Genomic DNA, 25,699 nt, shown 5'->3' on the forward strand with positions numbered 1-25,699 from the left:
CACATTCTATTTTGCTAACAGCAGTCATTAACCCGGGCGAAGCCGGGTAGTACAGCTAGTATAATATAAAATTTATTTATTTATTTTTTTTTTTTTCAGCACAAGCTGTACTTTTAAATGACACCATTCATTTTCTACATAGTGTGCGGGAGAATGGGGGGAAAAAATTCCAAGTGCTGTGAGTTGGGAGCTGCAACCCTACCATTTTCCGAGACCCATAACATTTTAATTTTTTGGCCAATGGAGCTGTTTGATGGCTTATATTTTGCGGGGCTAGACAACGTTTTTATTGGTATCATTTTGGGATAGATGTCTTTTTGATCGCTTGTTAAAGCATTTTTTTTTTTTGTGGAATTGCAGTAAACCAAAAAGTAATTCTGGCATTTAACAAGTTAACAATCGTAAGCAGAGCGCTGTTCTACCCGCGATTGTTAGGGGCAGGTCCCGGCTGTAATAGTCATCACCTGCTGGGTACGTGACGGACTCGCTGCGTGCATCTTATTCCGACATGCGCCGTATATACGGTGGGTGTCATGAAGGAGGTTAAACAGCACCCATGTAATAATACAAATCTGCTAATAGCCGACTGCCAGGGCCTGGGAAGCTTTTCATAACACATTTTAATGACCTTTATATAGTATTTGCATTAGTCATTACAATGCTGGATGTTATTGCTTATAATAATGGCTAAAAAGCAAAGTGATAGCGAGCGCCTTGTAATGCCATGGCGACAGTATAAGGTCTACCCTTACTAAGTGTTTTACCTGAACTTGTCGCATAGCAAATACACGATATATGAGACCGCAGCACAATTAGTTTTAACACTCGTCCTTGGTTACAGACTCGTTATATTATTTAGTTTTACAACCATCGTATCGATCGCCTTAACACCTATAGCTTTAACCCTTTTGTTTCTTTCTTTAGTTGCCCTGAACTATGGCATTTACAAGCAGGATCTCCCGGAACCTGACGAAAAACCCAAGATTGTGGTTTTTGCTGATATGGGACATTCATCTTTCCAGATTTCTGCTTGTGCCTTTAACAAGGGCAAATTAAAGGTACAGTGATCTCCGAAAATAATTGTTGTCCTGTTTACAATTATTATTGAGATTCCGAAACTTAAGTACGTTTTGTTGCTGTAAGCATTGTCCACCTTAAAGGGGTTGTCTACAACTTTAAAGGGAGCCTGTCACCAAAAAAGATGCTATTAACCGGCAGATATGAGGTTAATCTGCAGGTTAATTGCGTTATTATGCTGCCCGGTGCCCGCACGCAGACTAACGCTTTGGAGAGAAAAAGAAGTTTATTCTCCCCAGCTGCGTTTCCGTTTCAGTCACGGAGGAGGCGGCAGCGCGGTTTCAGTCACTGCTTCGAACATAGAGAGCGGCAGCTGTATCTTTGCCGCTCTCTAGAGCGATGATTGAACCGGCGCCGCTATTAACCTGCAGATTAACCTCATATCTGCCAGTTAAGTGCCTTTTTTGTAGTGACAGGTTCCCTTTAACATTGATAGCTTATCCTTAGAGATCATAAATGTTTGATCATTGGGGTGAGACACCATGCACCCCCACCCATCAGCTGTTCCCGGTGTCGGCAGCAGATGGAGCAGCTCAGTAGCAAAGGAGCAAAGTGCAGCTCTGTCTGTATAGTGGCGGCGGCCAGGTGCTGCACATCTGCTCCCTATTCAAATCAATAAGGGAAAGATAGTAGGACACGGCTGCAACCACTATACAGTCGACAGAGCTGCGCTGTGCTCCATTGTAACTGAGCAGTTCTGGTCGACCCTCACCCATCAACTTCCCGGGATTCGGGTGTCGTACCCCCACTGATCAGACATTGATGACATCTCCTAAGGAGAAGCCATCATTGTTAGGTCTCGCATGTGAAAACCAAACTCTGGCGCCGGCACTTTGGAGCGGAGCGTGCGGCTCCATGTGTTGCTATGCAGCTGCACGCTCCGCTCTGGAGTGCCGGCGCCAGAGCTTGGTTTTAACATGCGAGACACGGACGTATTTCTCGCAAGTGAGAAGGAGCCCTTAGTCTCAGACAACTCCTTTAAAGGGACTTTCGAGTATATACAAAGGGAATGTAATTTGCCATTTCCCAGTGGCTGTGGGAATTACTTTGCATTTTCTTTCACTTTACTGTGTTTCTATCGTGCAAGCGATTTTTCTCTAGAAATGTCATTTAAAAGAATTGTCCAGTCTCACAAGAAAAGCTTGCAGTCGCTGTATGTTACTGCGGAATCGCCATAGAGTGCGATGTGTACACTGTCACATTTCCCCAGTAAGTCCCTTGTGGGTGGGGGATTTCCATACTTGGGGTCTCTCTGGTACTGATTCTTGCGAGAAGCCGTGTGAGCACACCCACACTTGGAATACAGGGGAGGAATCGTGACATTTTGCGATGTGCACACTCACGTTTTCATCAGGCTGCAGACTTTTGAGAGTCGGACAACTCCTTTGAAATATATGATCACGTTACTTTTTGTCTTCCCTCCCCCAGGTTTTGGGCACAGCCTTTGATCCATATTTGGGAGGAAGAAACTTTGATGAAAAACTGGTTGAACATTTCTGTGTCCAGTTCAAAACTAAATATAAGTTGGATGTGAAATCTAAAATCCGGGCCGTTCTGCGCCTCTATCAGGAGTGTGAGAAGCTGAAGAAGCTCATGAGCAGCAACAGCACCGATCTTCCACTGAATATTGAGTGCTTCATGAATGATCTAGACGTGTCCGGACGGATGAACAGGTGAGCGTTTTATTTTACATGGTTTATCTCATCGCTCATTTCTTCATTGGAAAGGGAGTGGTGCCAATGACGTCAAGTCTGCACTTATTGCCAGTTGTGCACTTGTCCTTGCAAATGTGCGTCGTCATCGGTGCCACTCACCTGGTGTAGAAGTGAACATCGCTGGACAAATCCTTTAGCTTTGAATTTGGAGGTTCGCCAAAGTTGGGAATGGCATGTGATCTATTTCTTGGATTAAGGACCCCCTGGTCAGTTTTTCACTTTTTCCTGCCTAGATCTGTTAGCGCCTGATGCTACCTGATGAATGTTATGTGATCTCCAGGTCAGAGTTTGAAGCCTTATGTGCGGAGCTTTTGCACAGAATTGATGCCCCCTTGTGCTCTCTAATGGATCAGATTCAGCTCCGAGTAGAGGATATCGCCGCAGTAGAAATCATTGGGGGTGCGACTCGTATTCCAGCCGTGAAGGAGCGCATTGCTAAGTTTTTCGGGAAAGATGTCAGCACCACTTTAAATGCCGATGAAGCTGTTGCAAGAGGCTGTGCTCTGCAGGTAATATATCTAATAGATGAGAATGATGTGTGTGGGTAAGGGAAAAATAAAATATTCTGTTAAGTTTTGCAATAGTCTTATTAGCCCCTAGACCCAAATAAAGAAAGTGTGCTATGCCCACTTATTTTCATTAATATCTGAATATCCTTTTTATTGGCCAAAACAAGTATATTTGCTTTTTTCTCACATGCTGTCTTTTCAGATTGTGCTGCTCGGTGGTTTGTGGTGCACTACAGCCTGCGTCCATGTGAGGCTGGCAATGATATACCTGCCTTGGATACTTGTTTGTATGAGGTCCCACTGCTTTCCATTATTACTCAGTTTTTGTTAAGATATATGGGACATAGCTTCCGAAAATTAGAATTTCCTTGCTCCCAAGTCCATTATTTAGGGTTTGCATGTAGAGGGCCCTGAAAAAGGCTTGGCTGGGCTCCGAGCTGGGGCAGCATTCAGAGAAAAGCAGACTAAGACGGCCACTGGGCATGCTAGGAAACTATGCTTATTCCCTTCTATTTAGCTGGAGAGAGGTGGCTGCTGCTCATGACCTGCTCTGGCAATTTATGATTCTGAGACATGAGGTCACCCTCATAGGAAAATACAGAGAACGAGCTTCAAAATACACACACCGCGGTGAGGCTGAGCAAATGCAGTGCAGTGGACAGAACTAGAGGAAATCTGTTACCAGGTTTTGCCATCTAAGCTAGGAGCAACATGGTGTAAAGGCAGAGACCCTGACTCCAGTAGTGTCACGTGCTGGGCTATTTACTGCAGGTTTAATAAAATCTCGGTTTCTCCCTTGTGTGTTAGGTTATATATTATATATGTATCACAATCTGAGAGCACCAGAATGTAGAGACAGAGATCCTGGTTCCAGCGATGTGTCACCTACTGTTCTCCAATTAGGTGGCACAAACCTGGTGACAGATTTCCTTCAGAGATGGCCTAAGGTGCACACTGAACTTCAGGAGATATGCGCCAGACCGTACTGTCTTTATTTGCTCTGTCCAACCATACAGAGCTGCTCCAGTTCATAGACTGCACAGACCACAGGTCCTGGCCAAGGGAGGAAGTATAAGTGAATATGCTGACCACATACTCGTCCTTGCCGCTGTTTCTGTCTGTGACCCAACACATTGCTTTGTCTGTTTGTTTTATCACAGGAGCAAATCTTTCTGCCATGTCACCTGCCCTGTGAGCTGATTGTAAATCAAGTCAGTGACTTGGAATCTCTGCCGGCCGTTGAGCTCATGTCACTGACTTATTTATTAACAATAAGCTCACAAGACTGGGGTCGCAGCCGAAACATTCAATCCTCACAGAAAGAAGCTGCTGTGAGCCCGGGGTTTTGTGGTCAGTATATTCACTTGTTCATCCCTTGCCAGGAGCTGTGGTAAGTGTCAACCATAGGTTGGAGCAGCTCTGCATGATCAGACACAGCCATTACACAGTACACAGCAGGGGCACATTTAAAAGATTATCTCAGCACAGACATTTTTTTTTTTTTATCACATCAAATTCTGAAACTTGTTATTATTCCAAGATATATTGATTAACATGTACTTTGTTCGTGGTAAAACCCCTTTACGGCAATGAAGTTTATTAGAAAAGAAGTCAGCATTTACTGTACAAGAATGACAACGTTCCTTATCTTGTTGAACCTGCCCAGTGTTGCTATAGAAATACAAGTTGGGGCTGAAGGAATCTTCAGTGATGTCTGAGATATCAGAGCCCAAAAGTGAAGGATGAATTGAAAAGGTTGAAATATGCACATTTCACATAAGGATAGGTGTAAAAACCGGATCGCGCAGCTGATAAAAGCCCTTGGATTTCTATAGAAGTTTTTCCTTTAGCACAACTTCTTGCCTGTGATCATCTCACATTTTCTTTTGCAGTGTGCAATTCTGTCTCCGGCCTTCAGAGTCCGAGAGTTTTCGGTCACAGATGTAATACCCTATCCCATCTCTCTGAAATGGCGCACGGAAGCAGATGAGGTTGAAGGGTGAGAAGAAATTATGTAAACTTGTTGCCTAACATCCCTAGAAAGCCTTCTTTGATATTTCATCTTAAATAGTTATGGTATAACGCTGAGAGAGGGGCACAGATCCCTTTTGGCACTTGCTTTGTGCTCACATTCGCCTGCAGTGCAGGAAACTGCAAATTCTGCTCCGGATCTTTGTCAATCCTATCCAGACTACTGACTTGAAGGATTATTCTCCTCTTGTTGAATAGATTAGATTGCAAAGTGCTTGTTAAAAAAAATAAAAAATAAAAATAAAAAAGCATACCAATTTGCTTTTTATTAAATTCTCTCCAAAGAGAAAAACTTTTAGTTCTATAGTTCATTTCTTGTTGTCTAGGTTACCGACCACCTTTGCAATCAATGAGTGATGTTTAGTGTCAAAGGCAGGTAATGCTGCATGTTTGTTTTTCTCCTTCCTGGCTTTGTCTGAGGAAAATATCGGACTTGTGCGCTGCTCCATAGTCCGGGTGCGATCCAATGTTTTGTCAGATCGTACTGACTTGAAAATAGTCGTGTGCACGAGCCCTTAGAGGGTGTAAGCTTTTCTCTAAAGGTGGGCAGACTTCTGTATTTGCCAGCTACAATCCCCCTGCACTTATTTGCAGAGGCAAAGCCGGGCAAGTTCTCATTTCAGACGAGAAGTACAATCATACCGCCAATCAGGACTGCACTGCCCCTCCCCCAGCCATCAGGAATTTGAGAGGCAAGGGAGCGCTGTGCTCTTGAAGAATGATCATGAGACAAGAGTGATGGCATAATATTTAAAAATATATATATATTTTATTTAATACTATAGTATGGAACACGTGTTCTTATGTGAGCAGCTCATCGCCATATTCCACTGCACATTGGTGTAGCTCATATCTGTTGGAAGCGGTCACCAGTTTGTCCCTTATGAGGTAAGATCCCCCTGTAAGCCCCCGTATGCAGCATTCTCTAATGCTGTATATATGCCCCCAATCCAGCCTGCAAAACAACATAAAGACCTTTCATTATACTCCCCTAAGGGGCGGTGGCATCCAATATGCGTCGCCGTCTTGGTCCAGTGCCTCCCTTCTTCTTGTGATGCCATCTTACCTTCTGTACTTCATGTGGATGACACATCCTATGTCACCCACAGTGTTGCATCGTGCTCCTGCGCAGGCGTATTTCTCTGCCCTGTTGAGCATAGAAGTACGGATTGGGGGCTTAGGTACAGCATATGCTGCATATGGGGGCTTATGCCATAGAGGGGGGAGGAGTAGTCAGGTGACAATGTAAATGCAGGCTGAAGTATATAATTGATTACATTAGTTATTACAAAGCTGCACATTAATAATGATCTTACCTTTTAATCATCTTCCAGATTCCATGAAGTCTTTGACAAGAACCACACAGCTCCCTTCTCAAAAGTCCTCACTTTCCACAGAAAGAATCCTTTCCAGCTGGAGGCCTATTATTCTGACCCTGCCGGCATTCCTTATCCTGAAGCTAAAATAGGTACGGTATATTTAGGATTGGTGCACTGCAGAAACTGGGAATTCTCTGGTTTAGCTTGCGATTACAATTCCTGTGTGTTCTCTAGTGTAAGCCGAGTTCTTCAGCACTTTTTTTTTTGTGCTGCAATCCATCCCTCGGCTTATACTTGAGTGAGGGTCCAGAAGATGGAGGGGCAGTGGCGGAGCCGCAGGTTACAGGAGGCAGGGGCCGACTGCTGCGGCTAACTCCTGTGCCCGCTGCTTAAGAGAAATGAATATTCATTGTGCTAGCATAATGGCACGCACAATGTTACCCACAGAAGCCGGCTTCCTGCAGCAGCTTGGCGGTCACGTGTGCTCGCTACTTGAGAGGGGGCCATGGATACCAGGATGGGGATGAGAGGGGCCATGCACACCAGGATGGGGATGAGAGGGGCCATGCACACCAGGATGGGGATGAGAGGGGCCATGCACACCAGGATGGGGATGAGAGGGGCCATGCACACCAGGATGGGGATGAGGGGCCGTGCATACCAGGATGTGGATGAGGGGGGGCCGTGCACACCAGGATGTGGATGAGGGGGGGCCGTGCACACCAGGATGTGGATGAGGGGGGGCCGTGCACACCAGGATGGGGATGAGGGGGGCCATGCACACCAGGATGGGGATGAGGGGGCCATGCACACCAGGATGGGGATGAGGGGGCCATGCACACCAGGATGGGGATGAGGGGGGGGGGGGGGGGGGTTCATGCACACCAGGATGGGGATGAGGGGCCATGTACACCAGGATGGGGATGAGGGGGCCATGCACACCAGGATGGGGATGAGGGGGGGGGGGGGGGGGGGGTTCATGCACACCAGGATGGGGATGAGGGGCCATGTACACCAGGATGGGGATGAGGGGGGCCGTGCACACTAGGATGGAGATGAGGGGCCATGCACACCAGGATGGAGATGAGAGGGGCCATGCATGCCAGGCTTATATTCGAGTCAATACGTTTTTCCCATTTATTTATTTATTTATTTTTTTTAATTTATTTTTTTGTGGTAAAATTGGGTGCCTCGGCATATGTCGAGTATGTTGGTTGCTTGGCTGTATAAAGGAACGCTAGTGGCTAAAAATCTGACTTCAGTGTATGCTTTCTGTTCACACATTTATGACCTATGCAAGGACTGATATTTGGTTATCAATATTTGGGCCAAATATGTGAGACAACACTGTATGTTGTATGTAATGCTTTTCTAAAGAAAATCTAATTCCAAAACCTCTCCATCCACAGGTCAATTTTTTATTCAGAATATTTCTTCATCCAAAGATGGAGAAAAAGCTAAAGTGAAGGTGAAGGTTCGTGTGAACACTCACGGCATTTTTAGCGTTTCTACTGCTTCTGTGGTAGAGAAAATGGAGGTGGATGAAAGTGATGAAAAATCTACAGAAAGTGGTGTGAAGGCAAAGCACCAAGGCTCCGTGGACGCTATGGAAGAGGATGTAAGTAGTAGAGTTCCTGGGAACAGATGGGTCTAAGAGGACAGGAGTCAGGCCCCACTTGGATGGGTAATGGGAGGACAGTTTATATCGAGAGAAGTCACTGCGTTAAATGTATCTGCACTCAAAAAACAGAAATCGGTCATGTGGGTCAGATTTGGGTCCTATAAAACTATGTGATACAAAGGGTGACAAAAACCAAACCTAGTGACATTTTGCACCAGACTTTTCCACCCAGATGCTCCGATAACATTTTGATCAACGCTGCTTGGTAGAAAACTTGTCAATGAGCTCTCTACCAATCAGAGCTTGTGTTTCTACGAAGTCAGAGATCTCCTTATCATGTAATTCTCGGGAATATGCTTCCATCATGCATACAAAGATAGGCCATCATCGTATAAAGGATTTCTCTCCTGGTTCCTTTATTAATGTTCCCATATGTAGGAAGAAATGTCTTAATATTGCCTTCCTTTCACTGTATCCACTAGACCTGAGCATTCCTCCTCCGTTCATCTCTTTGTGCCTGGGCTTTTCTTTCAGAAGTTTGTCCAGCAAGATCATCTAGATGCTGGAACACCACCCCAGGTACAAACCGATGAGCAGCCTTCTCCTCCTCCACCCGAGTCCACCAGTGAGGAAAACAAAATGGCTGATACTGAAAAAGTGAGTTTCCACTTTATACTTATACTGTTTTTTTAACATATTTTAATCTTTTCATGAACATGTAACTGTTAATATGGCATTGTCCAAAAAAAGTCAGGCTCGGCTGTACTAATTCACGATGCCGGTTTTGTTTTCTTTTGGACATATTTGTGCATTTAAAAATAGCAAAAAGTGAATTATATTGTACTTTCACAAGTGTCTGTGTGCGCCTCGGGGGAGGATTCGGAGATCACTACTTTTTGTGCCACTGGTTCCTGAGTCATCAAGGTTCTACATTATTCTCCAAAATATATCGCCTGCATATTCAGCAGTAATGGAGTATTGTTGCTCAGTATTAAGACTCCTGCCCAATTTAGAAGTATGTAAAAAATGTGACACCCCCTGTGTGAGCTGAACAGGTCTGATAGCTTGTAATACTTTGGTAGAAAGATGGACTAATGTCATACAAATATGCATCCCATTGCATAATCAATTATGTTGATTTCCGTTGTACAACCAGCCCCAGATGGCAGCAATGTGAGCATATTAATCTCTTAAAAAAATAAAAATAAAGTCTTCTCCATAGCCTAAAGCTGAGGAGAGATCATATCCCCTAACAGTCATATATAGAATAAGCGGACCACCCTGAAAACGAGCTGAAGACCTCCTTGGTCACATTCCTAGATGTCACAACTAAACATTGCATTTATTTGAGATGTGTATTTTCTCACTTGCAATAATTATGTCCTTTTTGTGTAGGTGGAAAAGAAGAGTGATAATCCTCCCGAGCCCAAGAAGCCGAAGATCAAAGTAAAGAACATCGAAGTGCCCATTGAAGCAAACTTTGTATGGCAGCTAGGAAAAGACCTGCTCAATATGTACATTGAGAGTGAGGTTAGTGCATGGCTTTTATTTTTAAAGGGATTTACCAGTTTTGGGGGGAAAAAAACTGTTCTCCAGACTACTGTTTATTGTTAAAGGCAATCTCTCAGGTCCTATAACGGTATTAACCTACAGATATTGCGTTATCCTGCAGCTATATAGTGTTATGAAGGTAAGCGGCTACCGGGAGAAAATGAACTTTATTTCTCCAGGGACGCACCTGCTTTCAGTAATGTGGTCGTACCCGGAGCAATCAGTCACCACTCACAGCACTGAGAGCGGCGGCTTCGCGCACAGCCCAACACTGACTGACAGCCGGCTGTGCACTGCAGTGTAACCGGTCAGTGTGCTTGAAGCCGCTGCTCTGACCGCTGTGAGCGGTGACTGTAACTTCTCCTGGCATGACTGACTGAAAGCCGGAAGCTCCTGGGAGAAATACGATTCATTTTCTCTCGGGTGCCGCACTTTCAGTACAGCGGCCATAATGCTATTCAGCTGCAGATTAGCCCCATATATGCAGATAATAGCATTACTGGACAGAACGGCTTTTCATTAAAAACCACAAACTTTGCTTTTTCCTTTTCACTTCATTGGGGGACAAAGGTAACCATGGGTGTATGCTGCTGTCGCTAGGAGGCTGACACTAGGCAAAAAAGGAAAATCGCTTCTCCGCAGTATACACCCACTGACCGGCACAAAGCACCTCAGTTTAAACTTAGTGTCTGTAGGAGGCGGCTTGAATCTGCTCCCAGATCCGCGTTTTCCTTTGCAGGTTCACTGTTTGTTTTTATTAATCTTTTTCCCCTTTGTCTTTCATGATCTTTTTTCTTAGGGTAACAGGGTGTAATTTCTCACCCTGTTTTCCCGTACTTGTGCGACCAAGAGAGCAGTGTGGTGTCACCCACATCGCCCACTCTCAGGCCCGCAAGGCAGGACCTAATCCCCTGTCACCTTTACTGGTGCTTCAGTGTAATTCCAGGTGGCTGGTCCTTTGCCTTTTCCCCACCCCTCTCCTCGGAGAGGGCTGGGAGGAAGAGTGGTCACCAGCAGTGGCCTCCCCCTTCTTGTAAGGGGTTGACGCCGTGTTCTGCACCGTCTGGAGACTGTGCGGGAAGGAGGGTCCTCTATTCCAGTGACACTCACCCACCTTGAGGGCTCCTAATGTTATCCTCATCGCTGCAGAGGGACCAGGACTTACCGCATAGGTATGTTTCCCTCTGCAGCGGCAGGCGTCCTCCCTAGGAGCACTGTCCCCTTCATTACAGAGGGACAGGGCGGCGTTAGTGGTGGGGCACAGCCGTGGCCATTTTTCCCATGGCCGGACTCTGTACTTGCAGACCTCCCTCTACCCTTGCCGTACCCCTTCCCGGCTTTACTTTAGCAGACACTGCCATGCGTTTAAATCACACTCTCTTTTTGTCCAATAGGAGGCTTCTTCTTCCTCCTCCTCTCTGTCTGGCCATGCTCCCCCGCAGCGTGTGCTTTTTCGGCACGTATTTTCTTCCTATCATGGAGCTTCTCCTTCCAGGCTGGTTAGGCAACCGGCGTGTCAGCCATTCGGAGGGGAACTTTCGTTTTTGCTGGGCGGCAGATCTTCCTGGCTGTTCCCACTCCTGGCGTGTCAGTCATTAGGATGATCGCTTTCTCTTTCGCCGGCAGACTTCAGGGAGCAGTGAAACAGCCAAGACTGCATCAGCTTCTTACGCTGCCATATCCTGCGCTCTGCGGACCTGCGGATGCTTTGCACACGGGACACAGCTATATTCTGCACTCTTTGCAGATCTGCGGACGCTCTGCTCACAGTGGGACACAGCTTCCACAGTTCTTTCTGCTGGTCGTCCCTGGCATCGGGTAGGCTCTGTTTCTTTTTGTCTTGACTCCTCCTCAGCAGTATCACAAGGCTCAACTTATGCCCAACCCTAGAGAGGCTTCTTCTTGCCCCTCTAAGCCCACTGTAATTCATTACGCCTGTGACCTCTGCAAAAGGAAGTGGTCTTTAGGCCAGCCCTCCCCTTTCTGCCTGTCCTGAAGCCCCTCCACCATGTCTGCCCTACAGGAACCTTCTAATGCCAGGATGAGAGCACTCCCCTCCCTCCGAAGTGGGCTGTTGCCATGTCTCAATCGGTCTCTTAACTGACAAAAGTTTCACAGTCCCTGATCCAGGTCTTGAAGCGACTTTCACATTTGTCTACTGCCACCAGTGCTCCAAACGCCTCTCACGGTGATTCGCATCCACCCGACTGCGACCTTCACAGGGATAAATCGGCTACAAAGGAAGTGGACTCTTTCCAGTTTTTCCTGTAGTTGTCCGGGTCCCTCTGCATCCTCATGGATGCATTCCTCACCCCATGCCCCCTCCTCGGAGGTGGCTTTTGGGACGAATGTGGATTCCCAGTCTGTCTGATACAGACCAGACCTCAAAGATGCAGGACATGGTAAATAGCCTTATCTTGGCAATTATCCACGCTTTGAACCTAAAGGAGGATGAGGCCACCTGCTCAGGAGCACTGTTTCCTTCTAACGGGTAAAACGTCCTTCCCGGAATTTCCCCAATCACATGGAATTTGAGGCGATTATATCTAAACACTGGGAACACCCTGAAAAGCAGTTCCCAAGAAGGCAGCTAGATATTCTCTACCCCTTTAGGCCAGTCCTCGTTGGTAAATAGGCAGAATCCCCTAATGTGGATCTACCGGTTTCTCGCCTGTCTTCCAAGACCGTCTTGTCTCTATCGGACAGTGCATCTCTTTAAGGAGTTTACGGATAGACAGACTGAATCCTTGGCTAAGTCAGCCTTTGAAGCAGCTGGCGCCTCCCTCTGTCCCATTTTTGCCTCTACCTGGGTGGCAAAGTCCATGTCTGCTGGGGCAAGAATGCTTCATTGGGGTATTCTAGCTGCAGCTCGTCCGGACGAGATGGCAGATCAGATTGCCTATGCCGGCAAATATCTTTTGATCGCTTCCTTAGATGCGGCTGGTTGCTCTGCCAGGGCTACCAGCAACATCTTTGCTATATGCCGCATTCTCTGGTTGAAGGCGTAGAATGTAGATTTACCGTCAAAGTCCCTCACTGGTCTTGCTTTCCAATGCTCTAGACTTTTTGGGTCCAAGCTGGATCAAATAATTTTGGATGCTACCAGCGGTAAAAGCACCTCGCTTCCCCAGTCCTAAGTGCCCTTTTAAATAGGAAAAGGTCACTTCAATTTCGTTCCTTTCTATCCTTCTCTTTTTCAGGGACTTCCTCACCACAGGACCGCTCTTACACCAGCTTCTCACTGGCGACCAAAGGGTCGCTCTTCCAAGCCTTCAGGGTCTCGCGCCAACAGGTTCCCCACGGCGTGATGGGTCTCCCCCACCTGGGAATCTCCATCGTCTCAGGCCCCAGTGGTGCCTCAGGCCATCTTTTCCCTACTACGCACAGGAGTAATCGTACCCGTCCCCTGGAACGAACAGTTTTCAGGGTTCTGCTCCAATCTTTTCGTAGTCCCGAAGAAAGATTCATCGCTCCGTCCGATTTTGGACCTCAAGCGATTGAACCGTCACGTTCGGATCCACCATTTCAGGATGGAGTCCCTACGTTTGGTAATTGCCTCCATGGAATCGGGAGAATTTCTTTGCTCTGTAGACATTCAGGATGCTTATCTTCACATTCCTGTTTGTGTTCAGCATCAGAGATTCCTACGGTTTGCGATCCAGGAGGATCATCCGTTCACGGCCCTTCCTTTCGGCCTGGCCTCTGCCCCCAGAGTATTCACGAAGGTCATGGCCATCCTTCGCTCCAAGGGGATTCTCATAATTCCGATCTTCTGGTCAAGGGGCCGTCCTGCCGAGACTGCGACCAGAGTGTTCAGATCCCTCTGGTCCATCTCTGCTGGATTATCAACAGAGAGAAGTCCTCCCTGACCCAAGCTCAGCACCTGGTGCTTCTGGGTATGAGGTTCGACACGACCCAAGCCCCCCATTTTCCTCCCAAATGTTTTGGGGTAAAGTGCGTCTTATAGTCCGAAAAATACAGCGTTTTTACCATCTAAGTGATGGTAACATCTGAAGAGGTTATAGCCGGCAGACTCTAAGGCCATTATCTGGTTGTGAATTGCCATGGCAAACATCAGGACCACACGATCATAACCTCAGGGCGCCGATAGGGGTAAAGAGGAAGCCTGCACTGTTAACCATTTTATATGATGTAGTCAGTATTGACAGCAGCATCTAAGAGGTTAAACAGATATGGACGGTGCCAATGCTAATGGTGTCAGCTATAGTGTAGAGCCGACAGCTGCCGGATTGTCACCTGTTTGGGGAGGCTATTCCCTTATATCTCAGGTCAGTAAAAAGACATATTGGCGGTCATTAAGGGGTTAAAGCAGCTTGGGACTTCAGTGAATTACAGATGAGGCGATGATTGTTGTATGTGATGGTACAATACCGTATTTACTATATGAAGTGACGAGATACAGTCAGCGCGATATGGTAGTTTGCTCGGCGCTTGCTATATCTGTGTCTCCCACTAGCAGATGTAGTACCTGCTCAGCTTGTTCTATCCAATACCTGCGGGGCAGGACGGCATCTCACCAGCCATGTCCAATCCCATATAACAAAGGGAGACTCCTCTATTTGTTTCCGCCGTTAAAATATAGAATTTTGACTCCTTTCTGATTGCAATGAGACTTCAGCCTGTCATGACAGACGAGCTGTATAATTATAGGTCTCATCCTCCTATGGCAGGAGTAATTACCGGCTTGGTATATACAGTGTATCTTGGCGCCTGCATCTGTTTCTCTGCGCTGTTATCGAACAAACACTTAGAAACCTTATTTTCTAAATTATAGGGGAAGATGATTCTTCAAGACAAGTTAGAGAAAGAGCGAAATGATGCAAAGAACGCTGTGGAGGAATACGTCTATGAATACAGGGATAAGCTCTCTGGGCCATACAGCAGATTCATCAGTGAAGAGGTGACTGAATTGGCATCAAAAGCTACTGCAGAATAAAACTGGAAAATGGTCATCAAAAGCTAATGCCATGTAAATGTCTCATTTCCCTTTTTTCTCTAGGACCTGGGGTGTTTTTCCGAGCTTTTAACAGAAACTGAGAACTGGTTGTATGAAGACGGGGAGGATCAGTCCAGACAGGTGTATGCCGAGAAGCTCGACGAGCTGAAGGTAAATGCGCAATATCTCCATGCAGCCCGTGTAATTAAATAGGTTGTCTGCGCTGCACGCTGTGAGGATTCGCCAGGAACAGCGGAAAAGTGACCGCAAGTATGCGATATGCATTCTCCCAGCCAGAACCAGACTAGACTGTTTCCGGCCTCCCACAATATAAGTGCACCGGAAGGATTCACATAGATTAACCGCAGACTTGTCATTTTAATATGGACAACCCCTTTAAGTTTGCACTCCTCTGTTCCTCAATGATATGGAAACCTTTTGAGGTTATTATTTTACCTAAAGACAAATATTTGTTGGTCAAAAATACCTGAATACCTGTAATCGGGATTCAGTAAGAATGCTGGGTCATTTGGCTTCTGCAGCCTCTATGTATCGTAGTACATAGCACACAGCAGAGTGGGTTAATAGTGAATCAGTCTGTCAGGATCCCTGCCACTAGAGCAACCTAAGCCATAATTATAAAGATCTTCATAGTGGGTTTGTGATCGCATTTTTATCTTATAAAAAAAATTCAAGAATTTGTATTTATTTTCTTTCTTGTCACCATATTATCATCTTCCCAGCATATCGGGTCCTTCAGAGCAGGCTCAGGTGTTGAGCCCACATCATGGACGGCAAATGGCGGCTGTGATACACAGCAGACATCTTGGTGTATCACAGCCGGTATGGTTAAACAGCGCACTCTGATCGCTGCTGTTTAACCATTTGACTGCAGCGGTCTATGACTGATGGCAGCATTCAAATGGTTCAATTTAGGGTTAATCTGCAAGCAACTAGCATTAAAATCATGCCTGCATGTCTTCCTGGAAGCACCGCAACAAGGAGAAAATGAACGGACTACCAACTTGCTTTGTCATCAGGGCAGTGGCCTGTGAAGAGTCACTACTCGCCATACTGTGAGCGGCGGCTGTAATAGCGCAGCTGTAATTGCTCCACGACTCTTGACAGCTTGCTATGCGCACACGCTGCGGAGCAGGATGTCAATCAAGTTCCATTATGGTAAAAGGAATGGTGTCATTCAAAACTAGATCTCATCCTGCAAAAAATCCAGCCGTCATATGGCTATATCGATGACAAAATAACATTCAGTTAAATAAAGACAAAATTGGAAGCCCAACCTCCCCTCAAAAAAAACAAACAAAAAAAGAAACCACTTTCTTGTGAAGGGGTTAAAACCAGTTCTCTTGAACAAGAGAATATACGCTCGTGTGACCCCCAGCCTTAGACAAGGAGGTCATCCACATAATCATGTACATGGAAAAAAAAAAGTGTATAGGTGACACATGCCATGTAGTTGTATACCTTGCACTCACTAGTAAGTTGTAGAAGATGGCAGCGTTGTGACTGGGGTATGGCAAACAGCAGCAGATTGTCAGTGGAAATTAGCATCCTACGGGTCTGAAAAAAAAAATGCTGTTTGTGGTAGTTGACTTGCAGGAGAATAAATTTGGAGCCAATAAGACGCCTCCCTGATGGCATTGCAAATCTGTCTGTGTTTTATTTGGTTATTTTTTTTAGCATTAACTATACCATTAATCTTGATCAAATCCCCTATTCCACTTGCTGAAATGCAGCATGATGTGTTTCACTTGCTGCAGGGATGTGACGCCATATCTACTTCTTGACAAGCTGTGTCGTTTCATATGCCAGAAATCTCACTGACTGGAGTAAGATTTCTGGTGTGGCGCACGCCTCTTCACGAATCAGGAGAGAAAAATAACTGGTCTTGATGAATAGGAGCCATTTTTTGAACTGGCCACTCCATCTGTGGTCCACAGTTAGGTGCTTTTTCAAAACACCTTGAGCAGCGTATCTTGAAACTAGTCTGTTTTGAATTTTTTTTTTCTTGGGAGAGACCTTGCTGATGCAGTATAACTACCTTATGTCTTGTTGTTGTGCTCAGGCTCGCCATGATGCACGACCGGTGACATGAAACTTTCCACATCATTGTAGCTGAGTTTGACTTTTTCTCTCACAGTTTTATTTTATATATTTTTTTATTTATATACCTTATATATTATTTCTTAGAAACATGGTGATCCGGTCAATGAGCGGTATCGAGAAGCGGAGGAGCGGCCAAGATTGTTTGAAGGCCTTGGCCAAAAGTTGCAGCACTACACAAAGATTGTAGAGGATTTTAAGAACCAGGTACATGTCTAAACATCTTTATATGATCTTGCTGTAAGCAAGGGATTCGTGTAAGACAACTCTTCTGTTCTTACTTGTTCTTTCTGTCTTGCAATGACAGGGCGAGGCATATCAGCACATCAGTGCCACCGACATGGAGAAGGTGGAGAAATGTGTCCGGGAAACCATGGAATGGATGAATAATGCAATGAATCTTCAAGCTAAGCAACAATTAGATCAGAACCCAGTGGTATATGGTCGTGACATTAAAGCACAGCTTTCTGTAAGTATTGAATTTCCTTTTCGAGTGAGATGGTATCAAACCGTAATGGCTTTAAACAGGGGTCTCAAACACGCTGGCCCTGAGCTCACGAGCACTGGGGCTCCTGAGACAGTCATATCCACAAGATGGGTATCCAGACCGGATGGATGGAGGCCAGAAGTACTATGTAGGTCTAATTGTAAGACAATATTACTATATGGTGACAAAATTAATGGGGGGGGGGAAATCAAATGAAGTAAGAAAAAATAATGGAAAATATTTGCCACTAAAAAAATGCTGTTTTATGTACAAACTAAGATAGGCAAAAAAAGTACACATTTGTTATTGCTGCATCTGTTATGACCTTACCCATATGTACCTTACCCATATGATGAATGTCTTTAGAAAAAATAAACATGCTAAAAATATTCAAGCAAATGATCAAAAAGTTGTACAGAAAAAAAAAAATGGTATCCCTGAAATTGTCATCTCGATTGGCAAAGTTTGCAGCCTGTCAAATAGAAAAAAAAATGTATCTGCTGCCCTCTTACCTAGCCGAGTTTGAGACCCCTGGCTTAAAAGCATCTGTAAGCAATACTACAAGAGGCCAATGGACCCTTGCGTGTCTCGTTAAACGATCAGTGTCTCGTGAGGACAATGACCATTAGGCTCCTTTCACACATCAGTTTTTTGCCGTCAGTCACAATCCATTGGCTCGACGGATCCGTCGCAGATTGTGAAAAACTGATGTGACTGTTCCGTTTTTTTGACAGATCCGACTAGGGGGCTCGCTAATTGGATCCGAAAAAAGTGGAGCATGCTCAATTAAAAGAAACTGAATCTGTTGCCCGATTCCGTCATCTGATGGATCCGGCGCCATAGGCTTCCATTCTAGCAAACGACGGATCCGTCGCTGTCCGTTTTTTTCAACGGAGACAAAAAAAGTTACTTTGTCCGTTGCCTCCGGCCACCAGACAAACAATTTTCGACGGATCCGGCAAACGACTGATGAAACGTGAGGCCAACCGTCGCTAATACAAGTCTGAGAAAAAAAAAAACGGATCCGGTGGCATCAGTCGCTGGATCCGTTTTTTTGTTTGTTTGGTTTTTTTTATTTAAATTCGACGGATTGTGACTAATGGCAAAAAACTGATGTGTGAAAGGGGCCTTAATGTTGTTTTCTTAAAATTTCTGTAGGCGTTGGGCAGCAGCTGCCACCGTATTGTCACCCAGCCGAAGCCGAAGCCTGAATTGCCCAAATCTGATACACCAGTAAATGGTATGAACCACAATGAAGATCTCAAAGAGGAGAAAAATAAAACCGTACCACCTCCGCAGAATGGAGACTGCCATCCAACTGAGAAGGAGACCATTGACATGGACTTGAATTAAAAGTGCTCTGTTCCCAACTCTCCTGTAACAGGGACTCGCTGCAATCTGTTCCTGGTTCCTCGCTTTTATTTTTATTTTTTTGTGTTACATGTTTAATCTCAATTTTTGTTTTTTACATTATTTCTGTACTATGTGACCAAACACTGTCTAAGGGGTTATTTATTAAAATGTTGACTTTTTAGAATGCGTTATTTTTTTTCTTATTATGAATTTGTTTTCTCACTATAAATTATACTGCAGAGGACTAGATTAAATTATGCCTTGTTAACCTGGAGGAAAAAAACAACCAAATTCCTGTGGAATTGTGAACTTCATATTGAGCTTCTCAATAGAAAGGACTATATAAAGCACTGAGAAAATGGAGCGCCATCAGAGGGAGCACATTATACTTCTTTTCACTTTTCCGGCATGCAATGAGAAAATCCACCTTGTTTTCTGGAAATGGCTTTTTGTTCATTAACTTTTTTTGTTGTTGTTGTTTTTGTTTTTTTTTTTGGTTTTTTTTTTTGGGGGGGGGGGGTTAAAAAAAAAAAATGCTCGGTTTGGCACAGAAGAAACCTGCGTCAAGTGCATTTTCTTGCTTTTGGTTATTTTAGAAAAAGTTGCAAAGTAAAAGATGTGCTTGATAGTATTGTAAGTGTTGTGGAGCCTTCAGAACTTAGGTAAATAAAGTTCTAAGATCTCATAATTCGGTGGTGTGTTTTTTTTTTTTGTTTTTGTTTTTTTTTTTGTCCCTCCTCCTCTCCCCACTCTTCCCCATTAAAAAATCTAAAGCAACATTATTCAATGGTATGTCAGTAAATCATAACCAAATGTCCACAAGTGGCACATCTACAGTCTGATACAAAGATATTGGAAAGCTTAAAGAAAAAAATTATACTCACAAGGTGGTTTTTTTTTTTTTTTTTTTTTTGTTATATTGGAAAAAAAGTCCTTTTATTTGTATGGATGGTCCTTGAAATAGGTTTGCAATTATGTTACCCACTCCCTGAGTAAGGTTATTTAGTTAAGACCTTGTCTGACATTCACAAAGTACCGATCGTTATGTCCAAACCGGCTGCCGGTCTCCTGACTCGAACAGAAGAGGCTTATCGAGACACCCGAGGCAGGTCACAACTCTAGCCCTAAATCTTGAAAATGTGAAATCGGCCTTAGACTTTAACCCCTTAACGACCGCCGATACGCCTTTTAACGGCGGTGGTTAAGGGGCCTTATTCCTCAGCGCCGCTTTTTAACGATTGGTGGTTCTGCTGGGGGTTTTGTCTGAATCGCATTTTTGTGGGATCTATGCAAAACCCACAACGTAAGTGATCAGCGTAGAAAACAAGAATGTGATCCCAGCCTTATTCTGGAAGCGATCAAAAACATATATGTTCCCCAAAATGTTACCAATTAAATCCCTAACTTATCCTGCATAAAACCAGCTCCCACTCAGGTCCGTCATCTGTCACTGGAAGTATAGGGGGTTCCCACGTTACTGGTAGAACAAAGATTCTGGAGAAGTAACATGGCTCCTGCCCCCCTCAAAATTCAGAGAATTCTGCACTCCCAAATGCCCCCAGCTCCTTCTGAGCCCCACTGTACCCAACCACTGTAAACAGCCACATGTTTGGCATTATTGTAGCGGGGAAAGAGCACTTAACAATTTATGGGGTGCGCGTCTCCAGAAACACAAGCTGGGCACAATTTATGGAGGCGCTACAATATATGGGGGCACTACACTGTATGGTTGCACAATGTATGGCCACTAAACTGACATTTTCAATTCTCCAGAATAAAGCATAGCGTGGATGTTCTAAAATAGTCACTGCAGCCATAGATTAATTCATTGAGGGGTGCAATTACTACAATAGGATCACTTTTTTTGTTTTTTTTATTTCTGCTGTTCTGGCACCTTAGGGGCTCCGCAAATGTTGCGCGTAAACTGTTTTAGCAAAATCTGTGCTCCAAAAGCCAAATAGTGCTCATTCCTTCTCAGCACTGACATGTGGCCAAACAGCAATTTCTGACGTGGGACATCCCGCGTTCGGGAGAAATTGTGCAATAAATTATGGGGTCCAGGTTCACCTGTTAACCCTTGTGTACCTGACAAAATTGCAGCAAATATAAAAATTACATTTTAACAACTAAAATGTCATGTTTCCATGTCTCGATGTTATAAAATTCTGTGAAGCACCTATGGGTTCAAAATACTCACTGGACCCCTAGATGAATTCCTTAAGCAGTGAAGGTTCCAATATGGGGTCACTTGTGGGGGTTACTGCTGTTCTGACACCTCAGGGGCTTGGCTAATGGAGCCCACAATCTATTAAATCAAATCTGTGTTCTAAAAGCTAAGTAGGTCTCCTTCCCATCCAATCGCTGCCGTGTGCTCCAACAGCAGTGTTCAACCACATATGGGGTATTGTCACATTCGGGAGAAACTGCATAACAAATTGTGGGGTCCAATTTCTCCCATTACTCCAAGTGTAAATTATAAATTTGATGATAAAACATTTTTAGTGGAAAAAAAAAGTTTTTGTTCTCGCATCTAAATGTTAAAGTTTCGTGAATTACCTGAAGGTTAAAATGCTCACTACACCCTTAGATGAATTCCTTGAGGGGTCTAGTATTCAGGAGAAATCGCACAACAAATTTTGGGGTCCATTTTCTCCTGTTACCTTTGTGAGAATAAAAAATTTGGGGGCTAAATGTAAGATTTTGAGGGGAAAATGTTCTGGTTTTTTTTTTTGTTTTGTTGGGTTTTTTTTGTTTGTTTTTTAATTTTCACAGCTCTAAGTTATAAACTTCTGTGAAGCACTTTGTGGTTCAGGGTGCTCACCAGGCATCAATAGATATAGTTTTCAAAATGGGGTCAATTTCCACTGTTTAGGCACAACAGGGGCTCTCCAAACGCGACATGGTGTCCGCTCTTGATTCCAGTCAGTACCACATATGGGGGTATCTGCGTACTCAGGAGAAAATGCACAACCAATTGTATGGTCCATTTTATCCTGTTACCCTTATGAAAATAAAAATTGGAGGTAAATTTTGGTGAAAAAAAAGTAAAATTTTTTCATTTTTTTTTCCCCTTTCACATTGCTTTAGTTCCTATTAAGCACCTGAAGGGTTAAAAAACCTCAAATGTACTTTTGAGGGGTGCATTTTTTAGAATGGTATATTACCTTTTGGGTATTTTCTGTCATATAGGATACCCCCCAAAGTCGCCTCAAATATGATTGGGTCCCTAAAAAATGGTTTTGTAAATTTTGTTGGAAAAATTAGAAATTGCTGGTCCAACTTTTAACTCCTCTAACAAAAATATTTTTAAGAAATTATGCAGATGTAAGGTAGACATAGTAAATGTTGTTTATTAAACTATAATTATATCACACAAAATAGTTAAGGGCATTAAACTTTTGAAAATTGCTAAATTTTCTATAAAAAATATATATATATATATATATATATATATATATATATATATATATATATATATATATATATATATATATATATATATATATATTATACATACACATATATATACACAGTTGTGGCCAAAAGTATTGACACCCCTACAATTCTGCCAGATAATATTCAGTTTCTTCCTGAAAATGATTGCAAACACAAATTCTTTGGTATTATTATCTTCATTTAATTTGTCTTAAATGAAAAAACAACACAAAAAGAATTGTCCTAAAGCCAAATTGGATATAATTCCACACCAAACATACAAAAGGGGCTGGACAAAAGTATTGGCACTGTTCGAAAAATCATGTGATGCGTCTCTAATTAGTGTAATTAACAGCACCTGTAACTTACCTGTGGCACCTAACAGGTGTTGGCAATAACTAAATCACACTTGCAGCCAGTTGACATGGATTAAAGTTGACTCAACCTCTGTCCTGTGTCCTTGTGTGTACCACATTGAGCATGGAGAAAAGAAAGAAGACCAAAGAACTGTCTGAGAACTTGAGTAACCAAATTGTGATGAAGCATGAGCAATCTCAAGGCTACAAGTCCATCTCCAAAGACCTGAATTTTCTTGTGTCTACCGTGCGCAGTGTCATCAAGAAGTTTAAAGCCCATGGCACTGTGGCTAACCTCCCTAGATGTGGACGGAAAAGAAAAATTGACAAGAGATTTCAACACAAGATTGTGTGGATTTTGGATAAAGAACCTCGACTAACATCCAAACAAGTTCAAGCTGCCCTGCAGTCTGAGGGTACAACAGTGACAACCCGTACTATCCGTCGGCGTCTGAATGAAAAGGGACTGTATAATAGGAGACCTAGGAAGACCCCACTTCTTACCCCGAGACATAAAAAAGCCAGGCTGGAGTTTGCCAAAACTTACCTGAAAAAGCCCAAAACGTTTGGAAGAGTGTTCTCTGGTCAGATGAGACAAAAGTAGAGCTTTTTGGGCAAAGGCATCAACATGGAGTTTACAGGAGAAAAAAAGAGACATTCAAAGAAAAGAACACGGTCCCTACAGCCAAACATGGCGGAGGTTCCCTGATGTTTTGGGGTTGTTTTGCTGCCTCTGGCACTGGACTGTTTGACCGTGTGCATAACATTATGAAGTCTGAAGACTACCAACAAATTTTGCAGCATAATGTAGGGCCCAGTGTGAGAAAGCTGGGTCTCCCTCAGAGGTCATGGGTCTTCCAGCAGGACAATGACCCAAAACACACTTCAAAAAGCACTAGAAAATGGTTTGAGAGAAAGCACTGGAGACTTCTAAGGTGGCCAGCAATGAGTCCAGACCTGAATCCCACAGAACACCGGTGGAGAGATCAAAAAATGGCAGTTTGGAGAAGGCACCCTTCAAATATCAGGGACCTGGAGCAGTTTGCCAAAGAAGAATGGTCTAAAATTCCAGCAGAGCATTGTAAGAAACTCATTGATGGTTACCGGAAGCGGTTGGTCGCAGTTATTTTGGCTAAAGGTTGTGCAACCAAGTATTAGGCTGAGGGTGTCAATACTTTTGTCTGGCCCATTTTTGGAGTTTTGTGTGAAATGATCAATGTTTTGCTTTTTGCTTCATTCTCTTTTGTGTTTTTTCATTTATGACAAATTAAATGAAGATAATAATACCAAAGAATTTGTGTTTGCAATCATGTTCAGGAAGAAACTGAAAATTATCTGACAGAATTGCAGGGGTGTCAATACTTTTGGCCACAACTGTATATATATATATATATATATATATATATATATATATATATATATATATATATATATATATATATATATATATATATATATATATATACACTCACCAGCCACTTTATTAGGTACACCTGTCCAACTTCTTGTTAACACTTAATTTCTAATCAGCCAATCACATGGCGGCAACTCAGTGCATTTAGGCATGTAGACATGGTCAAGACAATCTCCTGCAGTTCAAACCGAGCATCAGTATGGGGAAGAAAGGTGATTTGAGTGCCTTTGAACGTGGCATGGTTGTTGGTGCCAGAAGGGCTGGTCTGAGTATTTCAGAAACTGCTGATCTACTGGGATTTTCACGCACAACCATCTCTAGGGTTTACAGAGAATGGTCCGAAAAAGAAAAAAAATCCAGTGAGCGGCAGTTCTGTGGGCGGAAATGCCTTGTTGATGCCAGAGGTCAGAGGAGAATGGGCAGACTGGTTCGAGCTGATAGAAAGGCAACAGTGACTCAAATCGACACCCGTTACAACCAAGGTAGGCCTAAGAGCATCTCTGAACGCACAGTGCGTCGAACTTTGAGGCAGATGGGCTACAGCAGCAGAAGACCACACCGGGTACCACTCCTTTCAGCTAAGAACAGGAAACTGAGGCTACAATTTGTACAAGCTCATCGAAATTGGACAGTAGAAGATTGGAAAAACGTTGCTTGGTCTGATGAGTCTCGATTTCTGCTGCGACATTCGGATGGTAGGGTCAGAATTTGGCGTAAACAACATGAAATCTTTGGGATGTGGTGGAACGGGAGATTCGCATCAGGGATGTGCAGCCGACAAATCTGCGGCAACTGTGTGATGCCATCATGTCAATATGGACCAAAATCTCTGAGGAATGCTTCCAGCACCTTGTTGAATCTATGCCACGAAGAATTGAGGCAGTTCTGAAGGCAAAAGGGGGCCAACCCGTTACTAGCATGGTGTACCTAATAAAGTGGCCAGTGAGTGTATATATATATATATATATATATATATATATATATATATATATATACATATATATATATTTGCCATCCTCTATGACAAACACCATTTCGTCATGTGTGTCTCTGAGCGTTTTGATGGCTCTCATAGACTTGCATTGAGAAGTGACTTCCAATGCACCCAGGAAACAATGGAGCGGTCCGGCAGATGACAACTAGCAGAAGACTGACCAGAGTGACGCTAAGAGCAGCAGAAGATCGTGACATGGGAAGAGAGCTGCCAAGTCCCTTTGGGTTCTTGAAGGTGTAGAAATGACCATGGTAAAATATAGAGTTTCTGACTGACCACTTTTTCATGGTACAACTGCAAACCTCTGGATGATCTACAACTTGAGGTTCGTGGTACTCCAGAGGCACCAGCAACTTCAAATACCTGTTTGTTGCTTTAAAATGGTATTTCAGCAGCTGCTCTATTAGTCTGGCAGAAACCTTCCTCATTATGCCTTTATCTGCATGAACCAGTCTGTGCTCTGTGTCAGCCACAACTCTCTTCACAGCATGATGGTCACGCAGTTTGTGTGCAATATCTAATGTTTTCATAACTTGTCCAAAGCATTGAACTATTTGATGCATTTCAGCAGAAAAAGATCCTGTTTATTTTCCATATAGCTTGAAACCTGTGGCCTGCTTAATATTGTAGAACATCCTTCTTAAGTAGTTTTCCTTTTATTGGGCTCACCTTGCAAACTACCGTAATTATCCCAGGTGATTGAGATTGTCTTTAGTGATGCATAGAGTCCTGAGACACAAAACCATCTATGAGTTTATT

The 25,699-nt window shown here is 43.8% G+C and overlaps 1 protein-coding gene across 2 annotated transcripts in view; it reads left to right on the forward strand.

Annotated features, from left to right (window-relative positions):
* HSPH1 (heat shock protein family H (Hsp110) member 1) overlaps positions 1–19,435 on the forward strand; it is a 50,930-nt gene extending 31,495 nt beyond the window's left edge. Inside the window, exons 6-18 of one of the 2 annotated variants that reach the window (XM_077298265.1) lie at positions 925–1,058; positions 2,506–2,750; positions 3,073–3,301; positions 5,194–5,300; positions 6,667–6,800; positions 8,061–8,269; positions 8,807–8,929; positions 9,668–9,802; positions 14,619–14,744; positions 14,844–14,951; positions 16,989–17,108; positions 17,209–17,370; positions 18,547–19,434. In XM_077298265.1, coding sequence (XP_077154380.1) covers positions 925–1,058; positions 2,506–2,750; positions 3,073–3,301; positions 5,194–5,300; positions 6,667–6,800; positions 8,061–8,269; positions 8,807–8,929; positions 9,668–9,802; positions 14,619–14,744; positions 14,844–14,951; positions 16,989–17,108; positions 17,209–17,370; positions 18,547–18,741 — 2,027 coding nt within the window. In that variant the 3' untranslated portion in view covers positions 18,742–19,434. Of the gene's footprint in view, positions 1–924; positions 1,059–2,505; positions 2,751–3,072; positions 3,302–5,193; positions 5,301–6,666; positions 6,801–8,060; positions 8,270–8,806; positions 8,930–9,667; positions 9,803–14,618; positions 14,745–14,843; positions 14,952–16,988; positions 17,109–17,208; positions 17,371–18,546 lie in introns of both variants that reach the window. The other variant, XM_077298266.1, reaches the window with a different exon arrangement.
* Positions 19,436–25,699: the final 6,264 nt, after the last annotated feature.

Source organism: Ranitomeya variabilis, chromosome 3, assembly GCF_051348905.1.
Source record: "Ranitomeya variabilis isolate aRanVar5 chromosome 3, aRanVar5.hap1, whole genome shotgun sequence".
In the NCBI taxonomy this organism is placed as follows: domain Eukaryota; kingdom Metazoa; phylum Chordata; class Amphibia; order Anura; family Dendrobatidae; genus Ranitomeya; species Ranitomeya variabilis.